Source organism: Zeus faber, assembly GCF_960531495.2.
Source record: "Zeus faber genome assembly, chromosome: 1".
NCBI classification, from domain to species: domain Eukaryota; kingdom Metazoa; phylum Chordata; class Actinopteri; order Zeiformes; family Zeidae; genus Zeus; species Zeus faber.
Window position 1 is genome coordinate 18,599,927 of NC_137193.1, and position 14,430 is coordinate 18,614,356.

Below are 14,430 nucleotides of genomic sequence, written 5' to 3' on the forward strand. Positions count from 1 at the left end.
AAGAGGAGGCACATTTGCGCATGCGCTTTTTGCAGGACTTGTTTAGGGGTCGTTGCCGTCGTTCCTTCGGTTCCGCCGAAGCCCGTCACGTTTTCGGCGCATGGCGGCGCGTATGACCGGGAAGGCGGAAGTTTAGCGGATCACCCCCCACCCACCCTCTCCCTGCCCCATCCCACGGAACGGGCAGCGCGATGGCGGGCGGCTGGTGGCACAGCGCCGCGGTCACCCACGTCCTGATGGCCCTGTTCGCCATGGGCTCCTGGATCTCCGTGAACTGCCTGTGGGTTGAACTCCCGGTGATCGTCAACTTTCTCCCCGAAGGTCGGTGTGAGCTTGGCCGCCCTCTGTACCCAACCGTTGTGGGCGGTTCGTGCACTTTAACCTGAGGGGAAGTGGACGGTTTGTTTCTGTGTCCCGTGTTCTCGTTTCCCGTTTCGGTATCGTCCAAATGTGTGGACGTCCGAGGCGGCTTCCATTGAGTTTGGTCGGACGTATAGTCATTATCGAACATTACAGACCGTATATATTTGACGTCCACCTCGTCCGTCTTAGCGACTGAAATGCCGTGTTATTAACTCCATAGTTCATAACTCCGTCTGTATAATGCGTTTGGGATATGTATAGTGGCACGCTTTACAAACTTTACATCTTCTCAGAAATTTGACATGTCTTCAATTCGTAATTCTCAAAAACGTTCATATCACGGACCCTCCGATACGCCTCATGCCAATAGTTATCATATTGTGTAGAGTGATAAATTCCAAAGCTCAACTTCCCCATTATTATCTTATATATGATTATTATTATTATTATTATTATTATTATTATTATTATATAACTATAGCAGAGAATGGTTTTGAGATTTTCTTTGGACTAAATAATATCTAACAATAAAGATCTAATCACATTGGGCTGTGGCCTCTTGCTGTGGCCTCTTGCGTATCAAATTGAGGTTCCTTGATATGAAAGGGGTTGAGGAAAATGCCGGGGGGCCCTCCTGAGGGTCCTCGGACGGCGATTCCCTGGTGCGATGTCTGTGTTGTCTTGAGCGATCACGACCCTCGCTTGTCCTTCAGGATGGAGCCTGCCCGCCTACCTCACCGTGCTCATTGCGTTCGGCAACCTGGGTCCGATAGCGGTGACCGTCACGCACCACTGCGCCCCGGGCAAGCTGAACGAGCGCATGGTCATCCATTTCATCCAGGCGCTGGCGGCGGTGGCGTCGGCTCTTCTGGCCGTGTTCTGGTCGCACACCCCCACCCTGGGTGGAGAGAAGCGCTCGCTGCCCTTCCTGCTGTTCACCTTCGTGCTGTCTCTGGTGTGCTGCACATCCAACGTCACCTTCCTGCCCTTCACCTACAGCTACCCCCCTCAGTACATCCGCACCTTCTTCATCGGACAGGGCTTCAGCGCCCTATTCCCCTGCATGCTGGCGTTGGCGCAGGGCGTGGCTAAGGTGGAGTGCAGGGTGGTGAACGGCACGGTGGAGCCACCGGATCTGAAGGTGAGCTTCCCCGTGCAGAACTTCTTCTGGTTCCTGTTCGTCATGCTGTGCATCTCGGCGCTCTGCTTCCTGGCTTTAACGCGGAGGAACCCGCCAGAGCTGGCACAGGACGAGGACGCCGGCGCCGGCGCCCCGAGGGCCTCCCCGAAGGGAAACTGGGAGGGCACGCCGCTGCACAACGGGGGGACGCCGGCGTCCGAGGAGCAGGTGGAGGTGGAGGAGCAGCCGCCGGTCATAAGGACGTTTTGGACGCCGGGGAACATCTACCTGCTGCTGCTGCTCGCCGTCTCCAATGCGCTGACCAACGGAGTCCTGCCGTCTGTGCAGAGCTTCACCAGTCTGCCCTACGGCACCATGACCTTTCACCTCTCTGTGGTCTTGGGGAACATCGCCAACCCTCTGGCCTGCTTCGTGGCCATGTTCCTCCTGCTCAGGTGAGAGGATGTGGACGCCGTTTGACAGGGTTGGAACACCCTTCTTAATCACATAGAGAAGCCCCCTGACCCTGCCGACTTTCAGAATGGCCTCAGAACCTCTTCCCTAGCTAACCTCCCTCCCCTCGCTCTTCTTTTAATGCCTAGTCCAACCATAGCTATAAGTCTGAAGTATTATTACTTGGGTTACATCAGAGTTACATAATTTTATTAGGGTACAATAAGTATCATGATTCAAGATGTCATGGTCCATTAAGATTACTACAGGGATTTAAAAGTGATTTTACTGTCACTGGAAGTTTTGATGTCGTAAAAAGACTATCAACGTATTGAAACTTTCCTAATTCTATACAGTATAAAGTAAATACCTACAGTATACTGTTATTTTCAGTCATGCAATATTTTCACAAAAAAGATATACTTACCTATTTGTCTCAGTTTTGTTACACCAACTTTTAGACTAATACATAATGAAATGTCAGTTATATATCATTATTTTTAAATGAGTTTTCAATGTCATTATAGAGATAATTGTCACCTCCCTCCCCTTTTCCATCCCTTTCCTTTTATCGTAAAGACCTTGTTTTCAGTGCTCTAATGGGGCAGATCATCAAAGCATTTTCACTGTTTCAAGAATATTTTTTATTTATTTTTTCATTGTGGGTTTTTGTTTCCTCAAGTTCTCATCAGGCTTTGGTCTTGTGACTGGTCTCTTTCAGGTCCTCTGCTGGTCTGGGCTTCCTTGCTCTAGCAGGAGGAGTGTTCGCAGCATATCTCATGTCATTGGCGGTGCTCAGCCCCTGTCCTCCTCTATTGGGGAGCTCATCCGGCATAGCCCTAGTAGTGAGTGACCATATTATTATTATTATTGTTATTGTTATTATTATGGAACCCTATTGTTTTTGCTTCGATTTTTCTTCTTCTTGGCATTTTTCGGGCTAAAAGTATCTGAAACACGGCAACCGCAGTACGCACATACATGCTTGAGATATCGTTGGAACCGGAACGTTTCAGACATCTTGTGATCTTGTGGTCCAAGTTTGATCGATATTGATGTACATTTGGAGCAGGAATTAGGGGGAAAAAACGTTGACAATTTAAAGGATGTTTAAGATCGTTGGCGCCTTGATCAGTTTGAGAAGTTTGCGGGGCGCTTTCAGACATTATCATCTGATGTTATATATGTCCAGGCGACGTCTTTGGGTGGTCGTTCGCATCCAGCGACTTGTGCGTTTTAGATTGTATAGTGGCTGCTCCGCGTAGCACCGCAGGAACTTTTTCATAGTTCTAAAAACCTTTGAGGAACAGTCTTTCGTCTTTGTCCGCACTCCGAGATCTAGGAATGGTTGTAGTTTTTAAAATGCTGTTCAACCAATGACTAACCGACACAACCTTCAGTAATGTAAGTCCGCAGTGATTGGTTGAACAGATGAGCCAATGTAGTACCGGCAACCGCCATACTTTAAAAACTTCTGTAAAACGATAATAATAATAATAATAATAATAATAATAATAATAATATACTTATAAATTGTGCATATTATGGCATGGGACCTCTGTGTTAACTGCATTTACAACAACATTCTCGTACGATACATTTGTGAAGTAGTTGGAAATTGTATAATAAAAATTTGTAATTGCCTTCGATACAAAATTATGGTGTGTTTTATGGCAACTAGGAAAAATATAATGCGTACCTAATACGGCTTAACTGCACCCTGTGTATTGCTGCCTGCAGCTATATTGATTATTATTATTTAACCCCTTGTTATGTGACTACCACTGAAACTAGGGTTGCGTGGATACCATTTTGAGCATCTGTATTAAAGTATGAGCACTCTTCAGTACTTGCCTATACCAAACACCAATATATGAGTAATGAGATTGTCTGTTACTATAATAGTCAGATCACTGATTTTGAAGAGCCTTGAAGAGAACTAAATCAAATTAAATGCAGAGGCCTCATTTCACCGGCCACCATCCAAAGCATGTGCGTGTGTGAGTGTGTGTGCGTGCGTGCATGTGTTGTAGTGTGCTGTGCTGTGTGACAATTGAAGATTCTTCTTCTTCTTCTTCTTCTTCTTCTTCTTCTTCTTCTTCTATATATAAGGATATACTATACAGTAATTGTCACAAAGTTTCAAAAGTTACTCAACCACAAAGGCCCAAAAATAGTGGTTGCCCAGTGGCCCCAGGCAACCGTATTTGGGCAATTGTTAACCAAAATAAGAATGGTTTACCTCTGTATGTTTAGAAACTTCTGGCAAGGAAAATGAGAATATTGAATTATGGATTCTAATTATATGGTATCATTATCACCTAATTATAAAATTTGGCAACCTCCCACCCCCAGCTGAGGCCGGGGGTGGGAGGTGGGCAACTTTGCAACCACTAATCTAAATGCTGATGGGGGGCCCTGCTACGTCACATCATGTTGGTGGAATCGGAGTATCTTTATGAGAACATGACCGTTCCTAACAAAACATGGATGTTATATTTTGTCCCCCAACAGGTCTTCTCCTGGATCGTTTTCACCGGCCTCTTCTCATACCTGAAGGTGGTGGTGGGGACGCTGCTGCACGAGGCGGGCCACGCCGCGCTGCTATGGTGTGGCATCTCCATCCAGGCCGGCTCGCTGGTCGGAGCACTCGTCATGTTCCCCCTGGTCAGTGTCTACCAGGTGTTCCAGAGCTCCCCGAAGTGTGTGAACCTCTGCCCTTAGTAGGGTCATGTTTTTTTTCTGTGTTTTTTTTTTTTTCATGTTCCTTTCAGGTTTTTATTGATGTTGGATTTTCATTTTGAGACATCCTCCATTGTTTTTCCCCAATGGAGGATGGTCATCGTTGTGCCTCTTCTGGAATAGAATTCCTAAATGAAGTCAAGCTTTTCTTTGGGGGGGTCGTGCCATGGGAAGAAGCTTTCTTAAGCACAAGAGAAAGAGTCAGTGTCTGCAGCATCTGAAGCTAGAAGCTAGAAGAAATGTTCCCTGGATAAAGGGAGCATTGAGTTTCCTCCCAGCAGCCTCAGGGGATGAAGAAGGAGCTTATGACACAGAAATACCACAAGTGCTTTGTGTGGTGTTTTTATAATGAATCTACACAGTGGAGTTGTTTACGATAGCCAGCTCTGCTTCTGGGATTTTTATTTTTTATTTTTTCCACATTTATCAAGATTTCAAGATGAAAAGTATGATTTTACTCAGGGACACAGTCACTAATCTATCCATTCAAACTGTTTGTGTTAAAGCTTTTTCTGGGGTCACAGTAGAACGTCATCTGATACTAGGAGAAATGAAAGTCACACCGATAGACATTGAGTTTTTACTTTCATGTGGTTTTCTCACTCTTGTTCATGCCATTCCTCATTAAGCTAAAATAAAGGGCACGTTGGTTTTCAAAATAATTCTACACCGAAAAAAATCTTTGGATTTGAGTTATTGGATCAACTTAAAATAATTGCTTGAAGTAGTTAAACCTGTAGTTTTTGGGGGTTCTCTCAACTTAACTCAAGTTGAGAAGACCTAAAATGTATATTTTATAAATGTGAGAAATTATAATTTTTTTTTTCAAATTACTCTTTTTTTTTTTTTTTTTTTCAATGTAACTGTTTGTATTTGTATCGTTTGTTCAGTTCGTACTGTTGAAGACGATGTTGAAACATCAGAATCTGTTTAATGACCGGTGATCAGTGTAGATGGACCAATAACTGATCTCATACCATAATTAATAATTTCCTGAAGAAATCTTGGTTTACCTTTTTGAAATGCAATATAACTTCCATTTGTGTGTTGTTATAGATGTGCCTTTGTTTTTCTCCTGATTGTGTTTAGATTCTTGGTCATTCCAACTGTACAGTGAGATTACAGATCTTTCTTCAAGGGAGAGAGTGACCGTCTTAGTTAAATAAGTAATAAATGGATAATTTATTCACGACCATTTGTTCTTTTTATGAACAAGGGTTGTGTTTTGGCTGTTTAAGGAATCATAAATGAATATAATTTGATATGTGATAGTACCATGACTGCTCAATTCAAAGGGAAAGTTCAATATTTTTATGTTGCCTTTTGGTTTGTGCCTGGTGCCCGCGGCCCGGGTTCTATGCCCGCGGCCGCGCCTTGTTCCTTCACTTGGGGGTGGGTTGTATGTGTGCGCCCCTGGGGTGCGGGGTCTCCTCGTGCTCCCTGGGACTGGGTTATGCGCCTCTGGGCCGGGCGTAGGGGTTGCTCTACAGCCCTCCGGCTTCTCCGGGGGCCCGGGGGTCTTCTGTGGCTGCAGGACAGGGTGCTCGGGGCTTTCCTGCCGCCGTGGGGTGTCTACAAGGCTGCGGAGCTTGGGGGGGGGGGGGGGATGCTCAGGGGTCTTTTCCACTGCTTGGAGGCGCCATGACATAATACTGACCTTATACACCAGAACCAATTGGGATAAGTCCTGTACACTCAATGGTGGACACCTTATATACACACACACACACCACCACACCTTTTGCACCACACCCCCCCCCTGGTTGCATTCCTCTCCTTTCCTCCCCCATTTACTGCCAAAACTATGACAGGAAGAGGCCACGTGACCAGTTGTTGTTCCAGTTTTCCTGGACCTGATCCACTCTGTTTTTCAATACATGTCCACTGTTTATCTTTTTGTGTAAATGTTGTTTGGTTCCATGTTTAATTGTCTCACTCAATAGGTGAACGTCCCTCCTCTTGGAGTAGTGATTAGTTGTTTATAGACCAAACATGGTGAGATCGTTCTCCAAAGAGGGGGGTTGGTGGTGGTTCTCTATAACCAAAAACTGTGCTCTTGTCATTCTACAGGTCATCCACAAGACAGTTATTGCAGCAGTTCTTGATGATTTAAGAATGAATAAGGAGTTGCATTGGAGGTTGAGAACTTGAACTCCACTTGCAGACTTACTCCGCCCTAGATGCAATGGCATACAAATACTGTGTTGTATGCCCAGCATGCTGACAGCACAGGTTAAAAAGAAAAAAAAAATGATGGGCAAGAAATTTGAATTCTTCACGCTGAAATTGCGGCCTGAAAGTGCTTTTGAAAATGAATGAATTTGACCAAATTCCTTTCACACTCATCACAGCTTGTGGGGAACTGAGGAAAATTTCTCATATTTGCTGATTGTTGCTCCGATGTGGGGATCATATTTATCGGCCGACATTGGAGCTGGCATGGACAGAATAAGGATAGGTTTGAAAAGTGATGGGGGCGTGGTCAAGCACCGGAGCAGATGGACACAGGTCATGACAGGGGTCCTCTCTCCTGAGTGTGTGTGGGGATGGGGGTTTTAACCAACAAGCAACAGGTATGCAGCCACTCTGATCCTGGGTCCCCAATTACCTAGATCCAGGTCAAGTGTGGCTGCTCAAACCACACCATCCCCACACCACAGTGCTGAATTTTCACTTTAATATAAACATGCTTCTACCATGCATAAAGCTCACAAACTTCACTGATATTCTGAGAAACTGCAGTGACCCGTAAACTTGCCTTAACTTATCTTTGTGCCCTAAGTCATTGTCTTTGTCTTCTGTTTGGGGAAAAAGCTATACACAACTGTTTAACCTATATGTGTAAATCAGCCATTTAGAGTTTAGTGTTTTACAGTAAGTGTTTAATGCACAACGTTTCAACATCTAACATGCTGGAAAAACAATAAAAAGTCTTTATTTTAAATACAACTGTGTCGTTTCATTAAATGTTATTGTAATTATTACCCCCATTATCTGCCTTTTTCTCATATGAGTTTCCCTCTTGATCTCTTTACCACTCATTAATACATTTCCTTTTTGTGCTAGTTATTGTTTCTGAAAAGGCCTATTGATTGTGTGCCGGACACGAGCATTTGGCTGATCGTGGTTGCACTATTTGCAAAATAGCATATTTTTTTAGACTAAAGCTCAACTAATTTACAGGGGTTACAAGTGTTGTTTGTATCCCCTTGAGAAGCATCCGTGCCAAGGGAATGGGGTATATTACGAGGGTATTGGAAGTAGTTATCTTGAGGAAAGTGCCACATCTAGTGATGCCAAACTCACGAAAGATTCATGCGTAGTGACCTAATCTTTGATGATGGGGGCGGTAGCTCAGGAGGTAGAGCTGGTCGTCTAGTAATCTAAACGTTCCTGGTTCGATCCCAGGCTCCTCCTGCTAGCATGCTGTAGTGTCCTTGAGCAAGACACTTAACCCCTAATTGCTCCTGATGGCTGCGTCCGTCGGTGTTTGAATAATTGTAAGTCGCTTTGGATAAAAGCGTCTGCTAAATGACAAAAAATGTAAAAAAATGTAATGATGAATCAGGAGTCGGGAATCACTCCTGCCACAGTTTTTTGTTCATGTTTCCGATTCAGCCAGACACAAGTATATACCGAGTCTGAATCTTGATTCGCAGATGACAAGATCCACGTTCCCAGACAACTCCCTTGAGTTTCAACTAAGTCAGTGGGTCAGCGAGAGAATTAACAGAGCCGAACCGACTCTTCAGACTCTCGTTCGCCGGAAGCCCTCCCTACCTCATCGTGCGTTATTAATGGAATGAAATCAACGAAGAGTCTAAAAATGGAACAAATTTTAGCCTAACTTCACTAGCCACACCCTGAAAGGATTGTTATTAAGATACTCACCCTAAAAGATGTTCTAATCCATCCATGTTACAGATCATTTAAATTTTGTGTGGATATTGTTTATGTGTTCATTATTACTCGTTGCCTGCCCTGGGGGTCAATGTTTGTCTCTTCTCAACGGTTTGTTGGTCATGGAGAGATCTCATGATTAGAGACTTAGAATGACTTATTCATTCTTGTACACATTCCTCTCCTTGTCAGGGCTGGAGCCTGCATCATGTATATTTTTGTAACTTGTCGTACAAGTGGGTTCCTAAGATCCTGCTAGAAAAGATGCCAGCTAATTTACCACAGTTAACATATTGTATGCCTTGGAGTTAACCATGGTAACTAACATGGTCAGGAGCAGAGAGCTGAGTGTCACTGGTCAGCGTCCGACACGAAACCGATGCTTGACTTTAGTTCTGCATGACGAGTTCCTAATTGTAATTATATCGTCAAAGTAAAAAAAATACATATGAAATGTATATATTTTAATAACCTTGTCTGTATATGTGATTATTACTATTTTATTTCATTTTATTTATCATTAACATTGCCAACATACCCGTTTTCCAAGTCAATAACATGTGCGTAAATAAGAAACTAATGAAAAAAATATATGAACGCAATGCCGTTGAAACTTGCCGATCAGCCATAAAATGAAAACCATCATTTTAAAGCACTAATATTGTGCTCCACCTCGTGCCGCCAAAACAGCTCTGACCAGTCGAGGCATGGACCCACAAGACCTCTGAAGGTGTCCTGTGGTATCTGGCACCAAACGTCAGCAGCAGATCCTTTAAGTCCTGGAAGTTGTGAGGTGGGGCCTCCATGAATCGGCCCTTTTGTTCCAGCACATCCCACAGATGCTCGATCAGATTGGACCCTGACCCTGGTCATCCACATGACGTAGAAGAAAACATGATTCATCAGACCAAGGCAACCTTCTTCCATTGCTCCATGGTCCAGTTCTGACGCTCACGTGCCCTTTGTAGGTGTTTTCGGTGGTGGACAGGGGTCAGCATGGCCACTCTGACCGGTCTGTGGCTACACAGCCCCATATGCAGCAAGCTGTGATGCCTCACAACCGGTTCACCGGTTGTCCGTCCTTGGACCGCTTTTGGTAGGTACTAACCACTGCATACCTGGAACACCCCACAAGACCTGCTGTTTTGGAGATGCTCTGACCCAGTCGTCTAGCCATCACAATTTGTCAAAGTCGCTCAGATCCTTTTTTCCTGCTTCCAACACATCAACTTCAAGAACTGACTGTTCACTTGCTGCCTAATACATCCCACCCCTTGACAGGTGCAACTGGAACGAGATGAGCAATGTCATTTACTTCACCTGTCAGCGGTTTTAATGTTGTGGCTGATCAGTGTGTGTGTTTATACTGCATGTATATACTGTGTATTTACTGTATATATACTGTATATCATATTAGAATATATATTTATTACATACATAATACATTATTTAAGTTATTTGTATATATAAGAAAATATTGCATTTATATAAAAACATGTGTAATGTAAATTAAAAAAAAATAAAAAATATATATATATATATATATAGTTTTTATCCACAATATTAAAATACTTTCTTATTTACACAAACACAATGGCTAATTGATGAAGGAGCTGCATTCTCTGTAGAATAGACCCATTTTCCCAGAGTAACCTCTTGTATGAAAGGTATAGAATCACTTTTCAAAACAAATTATACAGTATATGTAACTTGCATCATGTGGCAGCAATCAGCTCTTAACTGTGACGCAAATGTTTTGCTTTATGCTTTTTGTCATTCGGCAGCTTTGTTGGAGATGTATTATTAAATTCCCAGACCAACAAAATGCAACGTTCATCAAACAGGTGTTTAACTGAATTGCAGTTCATTTCTTTTTTCTAGTTTTACACAATAGGTTTGGGTCTTATTTTCTGCAGCTAGACATAGCAGGCGCCTACGTATTTTATATACTGTATATTGATGTTTTCATATTGTAGGCTGTGATATTAGTGGGACTGAACATACCTTGACAAAAAAAAGTGTACAAACACACAATATGTACATGCAATAAAATTATTTGCGACAGTAGTCCTTCTCTTTTAAGTTGGACCTATTATACTCCTTTTCAACAAGTTAATATAGGCCTGTAAGGTCCACAAAACATGTCTTTGAATTATTTTGCCGAAAATAGCTCTCAGATTATGGATTCCAGCCAACAGGCCCCTACAGTATAACCCTCCTGTTCTTGCCGGGCTGTTTCAGTGTGTGTTGCTTTAAATGTAGCTGCTGCTGATGGGGTTTGAGCATGGATAGTAGGGTTCTGTGAGCCAGTGGGGTTTGAGCATGAGCAGTAGTGTTGAATTGTACGAAGTGTGTAAACTTTAACTGATTTCACCTTATCAGTCCACCAAAATCTGTTTCTGAACAAATTTGAGGGGAGAAATAAACAATCCAGTTGCCGAATCTTCACTGCTATTAAATCGACAAGGCCACATTTAAAAGTTTGTTCCGACTTTCGCAACGCAAGGGCACTACTGCACTGCCAGTTGCACTGCACAGGACACTGCACAGGCCTTTCTTTGTTTCATTCAATGAGAAAACGTCGGAAAATAAAACAAAATAAAATAAAATAATGAATTGCAAGTTCATATCAGTTTTAAAAAAAATATATAAATGGAACATGCAGATAATTTACCTTAGATCAGTTTAAGTGAAAAGGTGACCATTGAAACATTACCAATGACTTCTTATGTATTTTGTAATCGATTGCCAGGATCTACGGAATTGCCCGTTTCGGTAATCATGTGTTTAAATATTTAAATATTGTTCAAATATTGTTTAAACAATATTTGTTTAGTCTTAGTGTTGAAGACGAGTCCTTAGAAGGGGAAAAAGCTGAGACAACGGTTATGGTAATGACGGCGATAACCATGTGGCCAACTACAGAATATTGCAATTCCACGTGGAAAAATGTGATCCCAAATGTTCTGGCTCAGCTACATATGAAGGCCGATTCAGACTTTCCACCAATAATCCTTAAAGCAATGCAACAAAGACCTTTCCAAGTATGCGTGGGTGCTATGACGGGATTCATACTCCACAATATGGAATTTTCCCGAAACTGTCCTGAATTCATTCATATACATTCTAGGTATCTATTTCCAGCAGTAGATTGTTTGATTTCAGTCAGACTGCTTTAGCTCCAAGCTGCGTTCAGAGAACCCGCTGAGTGCCGACCGCCAGTTGCCGCTTATGTAAGCGACACTATCGCAGCCTGATCATAGCCACCTTGAGGATATACCCCCTCAAACAGCGCCTTAGTGTTGGAAAAGCTAATTTTTTTAATATTGTGCTGAAATAGGTTTACCCAAACATGATTTCTTCAGGCTTAAGCACATCATTTGGTTATAACCGTGAGCATGCAGGATCTAATAGTGAAAATGTTCAAAATAGTGAGATAATTATTTTCAATTATTATTATTATTTGTAGTAGTAGTAGTATTAAACACTTTTCATGTCTTAGTATGTAAATTATACAGATAAGCGCATAGAAATATCCTTTTAAATAGAGAAAAAGTAGAAACTGAAATTTCCATCAGCAAATAGTCTACATGGATAGTGCCCTCGGGATATCACTGAATGCTTCAGTTATTCATCTAGTTAGATCTTCTGCTATTTCAAATAAGAATAGGAACATGGCTGGGGTAGAATCACGACTGAAATCATACAGTTATTGAGGTTCCTTTCCTGACCTTACATACAAACAAGCACTGACTCTGGTTGCCAGTGACATTTTTTTGTACAAATACAAACGCACAGTTACTTGAGGGAAACAAATGACCAATGTCTGATGCAAAGGAGAAGATGTGGGGGGAGGACTGAGAGAGCATCCCCGTTACGCACAGTGCTTTTTTGTTTTGTCCAATATACAATTTAAATTTAGTTCAAAACACATCTAAAATAAAAACACAATGTTTTTATTTTCTTTATTTTGAGGAAGGCGCAGACAGGCCGCATACAGAGGCGGCCACCTATGTATTGGACTGTGTATTGAATTATTAAAATATCTATATCTATAGAAAGGTGTGTTTTTTGGATCTAAATATTGGCATTGATAATTGCTCCACTTGCGCAGCACACATCATGGGATGGGCCCCTAGTGGCCACAGGGCCCCAGTGCAGTTGCACTGGTTGCACCGTCGGTACTTACGCCACAGGAAGAGTGACATTTAATGCCATTAATATTGAATCTTCCCTGCAAAGTTATTTGTGAAGTCCAACATTGTGAACATCCAAGTTGATTGAAACAGAGCAACACATTACATTCACCACACAGGAGTAATACAGTCATTAGTATTATTTTCAAATAATAAACAAAAAATATTGTTTTGTATTGCAATCCATTTTTGCATTCATTCATTTGCGAAATGTATTACATAACCAAATAACACCCCTGAGCTCGGCTCCCATGATTCCCTTGGGGAGAACTACTGAACCCTGGATATCCTAAGTTTGAACAAAGAGCTTGTTGGTCCTGAAACTGTCTCAAATCACAGCATGTGATGCATCCTGATGGTGGATCCTGCTGAGATATTTAAGGACAAGAAGCGGTCCAGCTAAACAAACCTATGCCGTGGTTGGTTAAATTCTCCCACTCCCACCGGACACAGAGGGCTTTAATTCTGCAGATCCCGCACAGCGCTCTAGACTCCGAAACCTGACGCATGTGAGTATCTCTGCAGGGATGGAGGCCTTCCACTCTCTATAGCCCAGCATTTTTCTTTCTTTTCATTTTACATACTGGTCTATTTGGGGCTGCTTTCTTTCTCAGTGCCCTGAATGGCAGTGTTGAAATATGTTGATCCTTTAATGAGATTACAATATTTTCTGATTTATTTCATTTTACTACACTTCCACATGAATCCCCAAACATACACAGTGTGATTGCATTGCTTTAAACTTTGAATGATTTAAATTCCTTTGTCAAATGTGGGTGCAGTTCCAGTGGTTCCAGTGATTTTCGTGTAATTCAACCGTTGATCAAAGGCTTCACGCTGCATCGTTTCATCCTTTTCAACAAACAAGGGTCTGCACAGATGTTTTTTTGGGGGGTTATATAAGGCTGGTGTAAGTTACTAGTGTGCAGTAGGTGGTCATGCTTACCTTAACAACTAGTTTAAACCAAATTTTGTAGCCACCCCCATCCCCTAACCAGTCCGCAGTCACGCAACAATAGGCCCACGCTCAAAGGTTGTTTCCCTGTCACAGTGAGAACTTAATCGGTTACTCGTTTGGTTTGCAAATTTGTGCGGTGCGGCGCGCTGACAATTATGGCTGTGCTATTCTTACATGTGTCTTTCAAAGGATAGGTTTGACATTTTTCGACCCTGATTCAAATGTTGGTGAACTCACGGCCCTTTATATTCCCAAGGTTACTTTTGAGGTGATAGAGAAACAGTATTCGAGCCTTAGTGTTGAATATGAGTCCATAGAAGGGGGAAAAGTTGAGACAATGGTTATGCTAATGTATATTTAATACAACACAGGCAATAAATACTATTATATAATTATAATAGTATAATAGTGATTGTGTATTGTGAGTTTCCTGTTATTGAAAAGCTTAAACATTTGTCCCAGTGATCTTCACTTGAGCACAGTGTGAAGCTGCAGTAGAGTGGTAAGTTTCTCACTAGTAAAGCATTCAGTGAGGTTGTACTATGACCAGTTATAAAGAGCAACATTTTGGACCTGAGTCGAAAACCAGTCACCCTTTCCTTTAATGCTGTATTCCCTCAACTTCTTGACTGGGAGCATTTCAATTTTATATCATCCTATTTTTTATCAAAGATCGCATTTTAAACCATGTTATTCTG

General features: G+C 42.3%; 1 protein-coding gene across 1 annotated transcript; it reads left to right on the plus strand.

The window, feature by feature from the left end:
- Positions 1-191: 191 nt before the first annotated feature.
- slc52a2 (solute carrier family 52 member 2) lies at positions 192-7,588 on the plus strand (the record flags this gene model as incomplete). The annotated part of the gene is made up of 4 exons (XM_079999277.1): positions 192-321; positions 1,077-1,938; positions 2,658-2,781; positions 4,451-7,588. 4 exons carry the CDS (start codon positions 192-194, stop codon positions 4,658-4,660), a joined length of 1,326 nt encoding a protein of 441 aa, XP_079855403.1. The 3' UTR covers positions 4,661-7,588.
- Between the last annotated feature and the right edge of the window lie 6,842 nt (positions 7,589-14,430).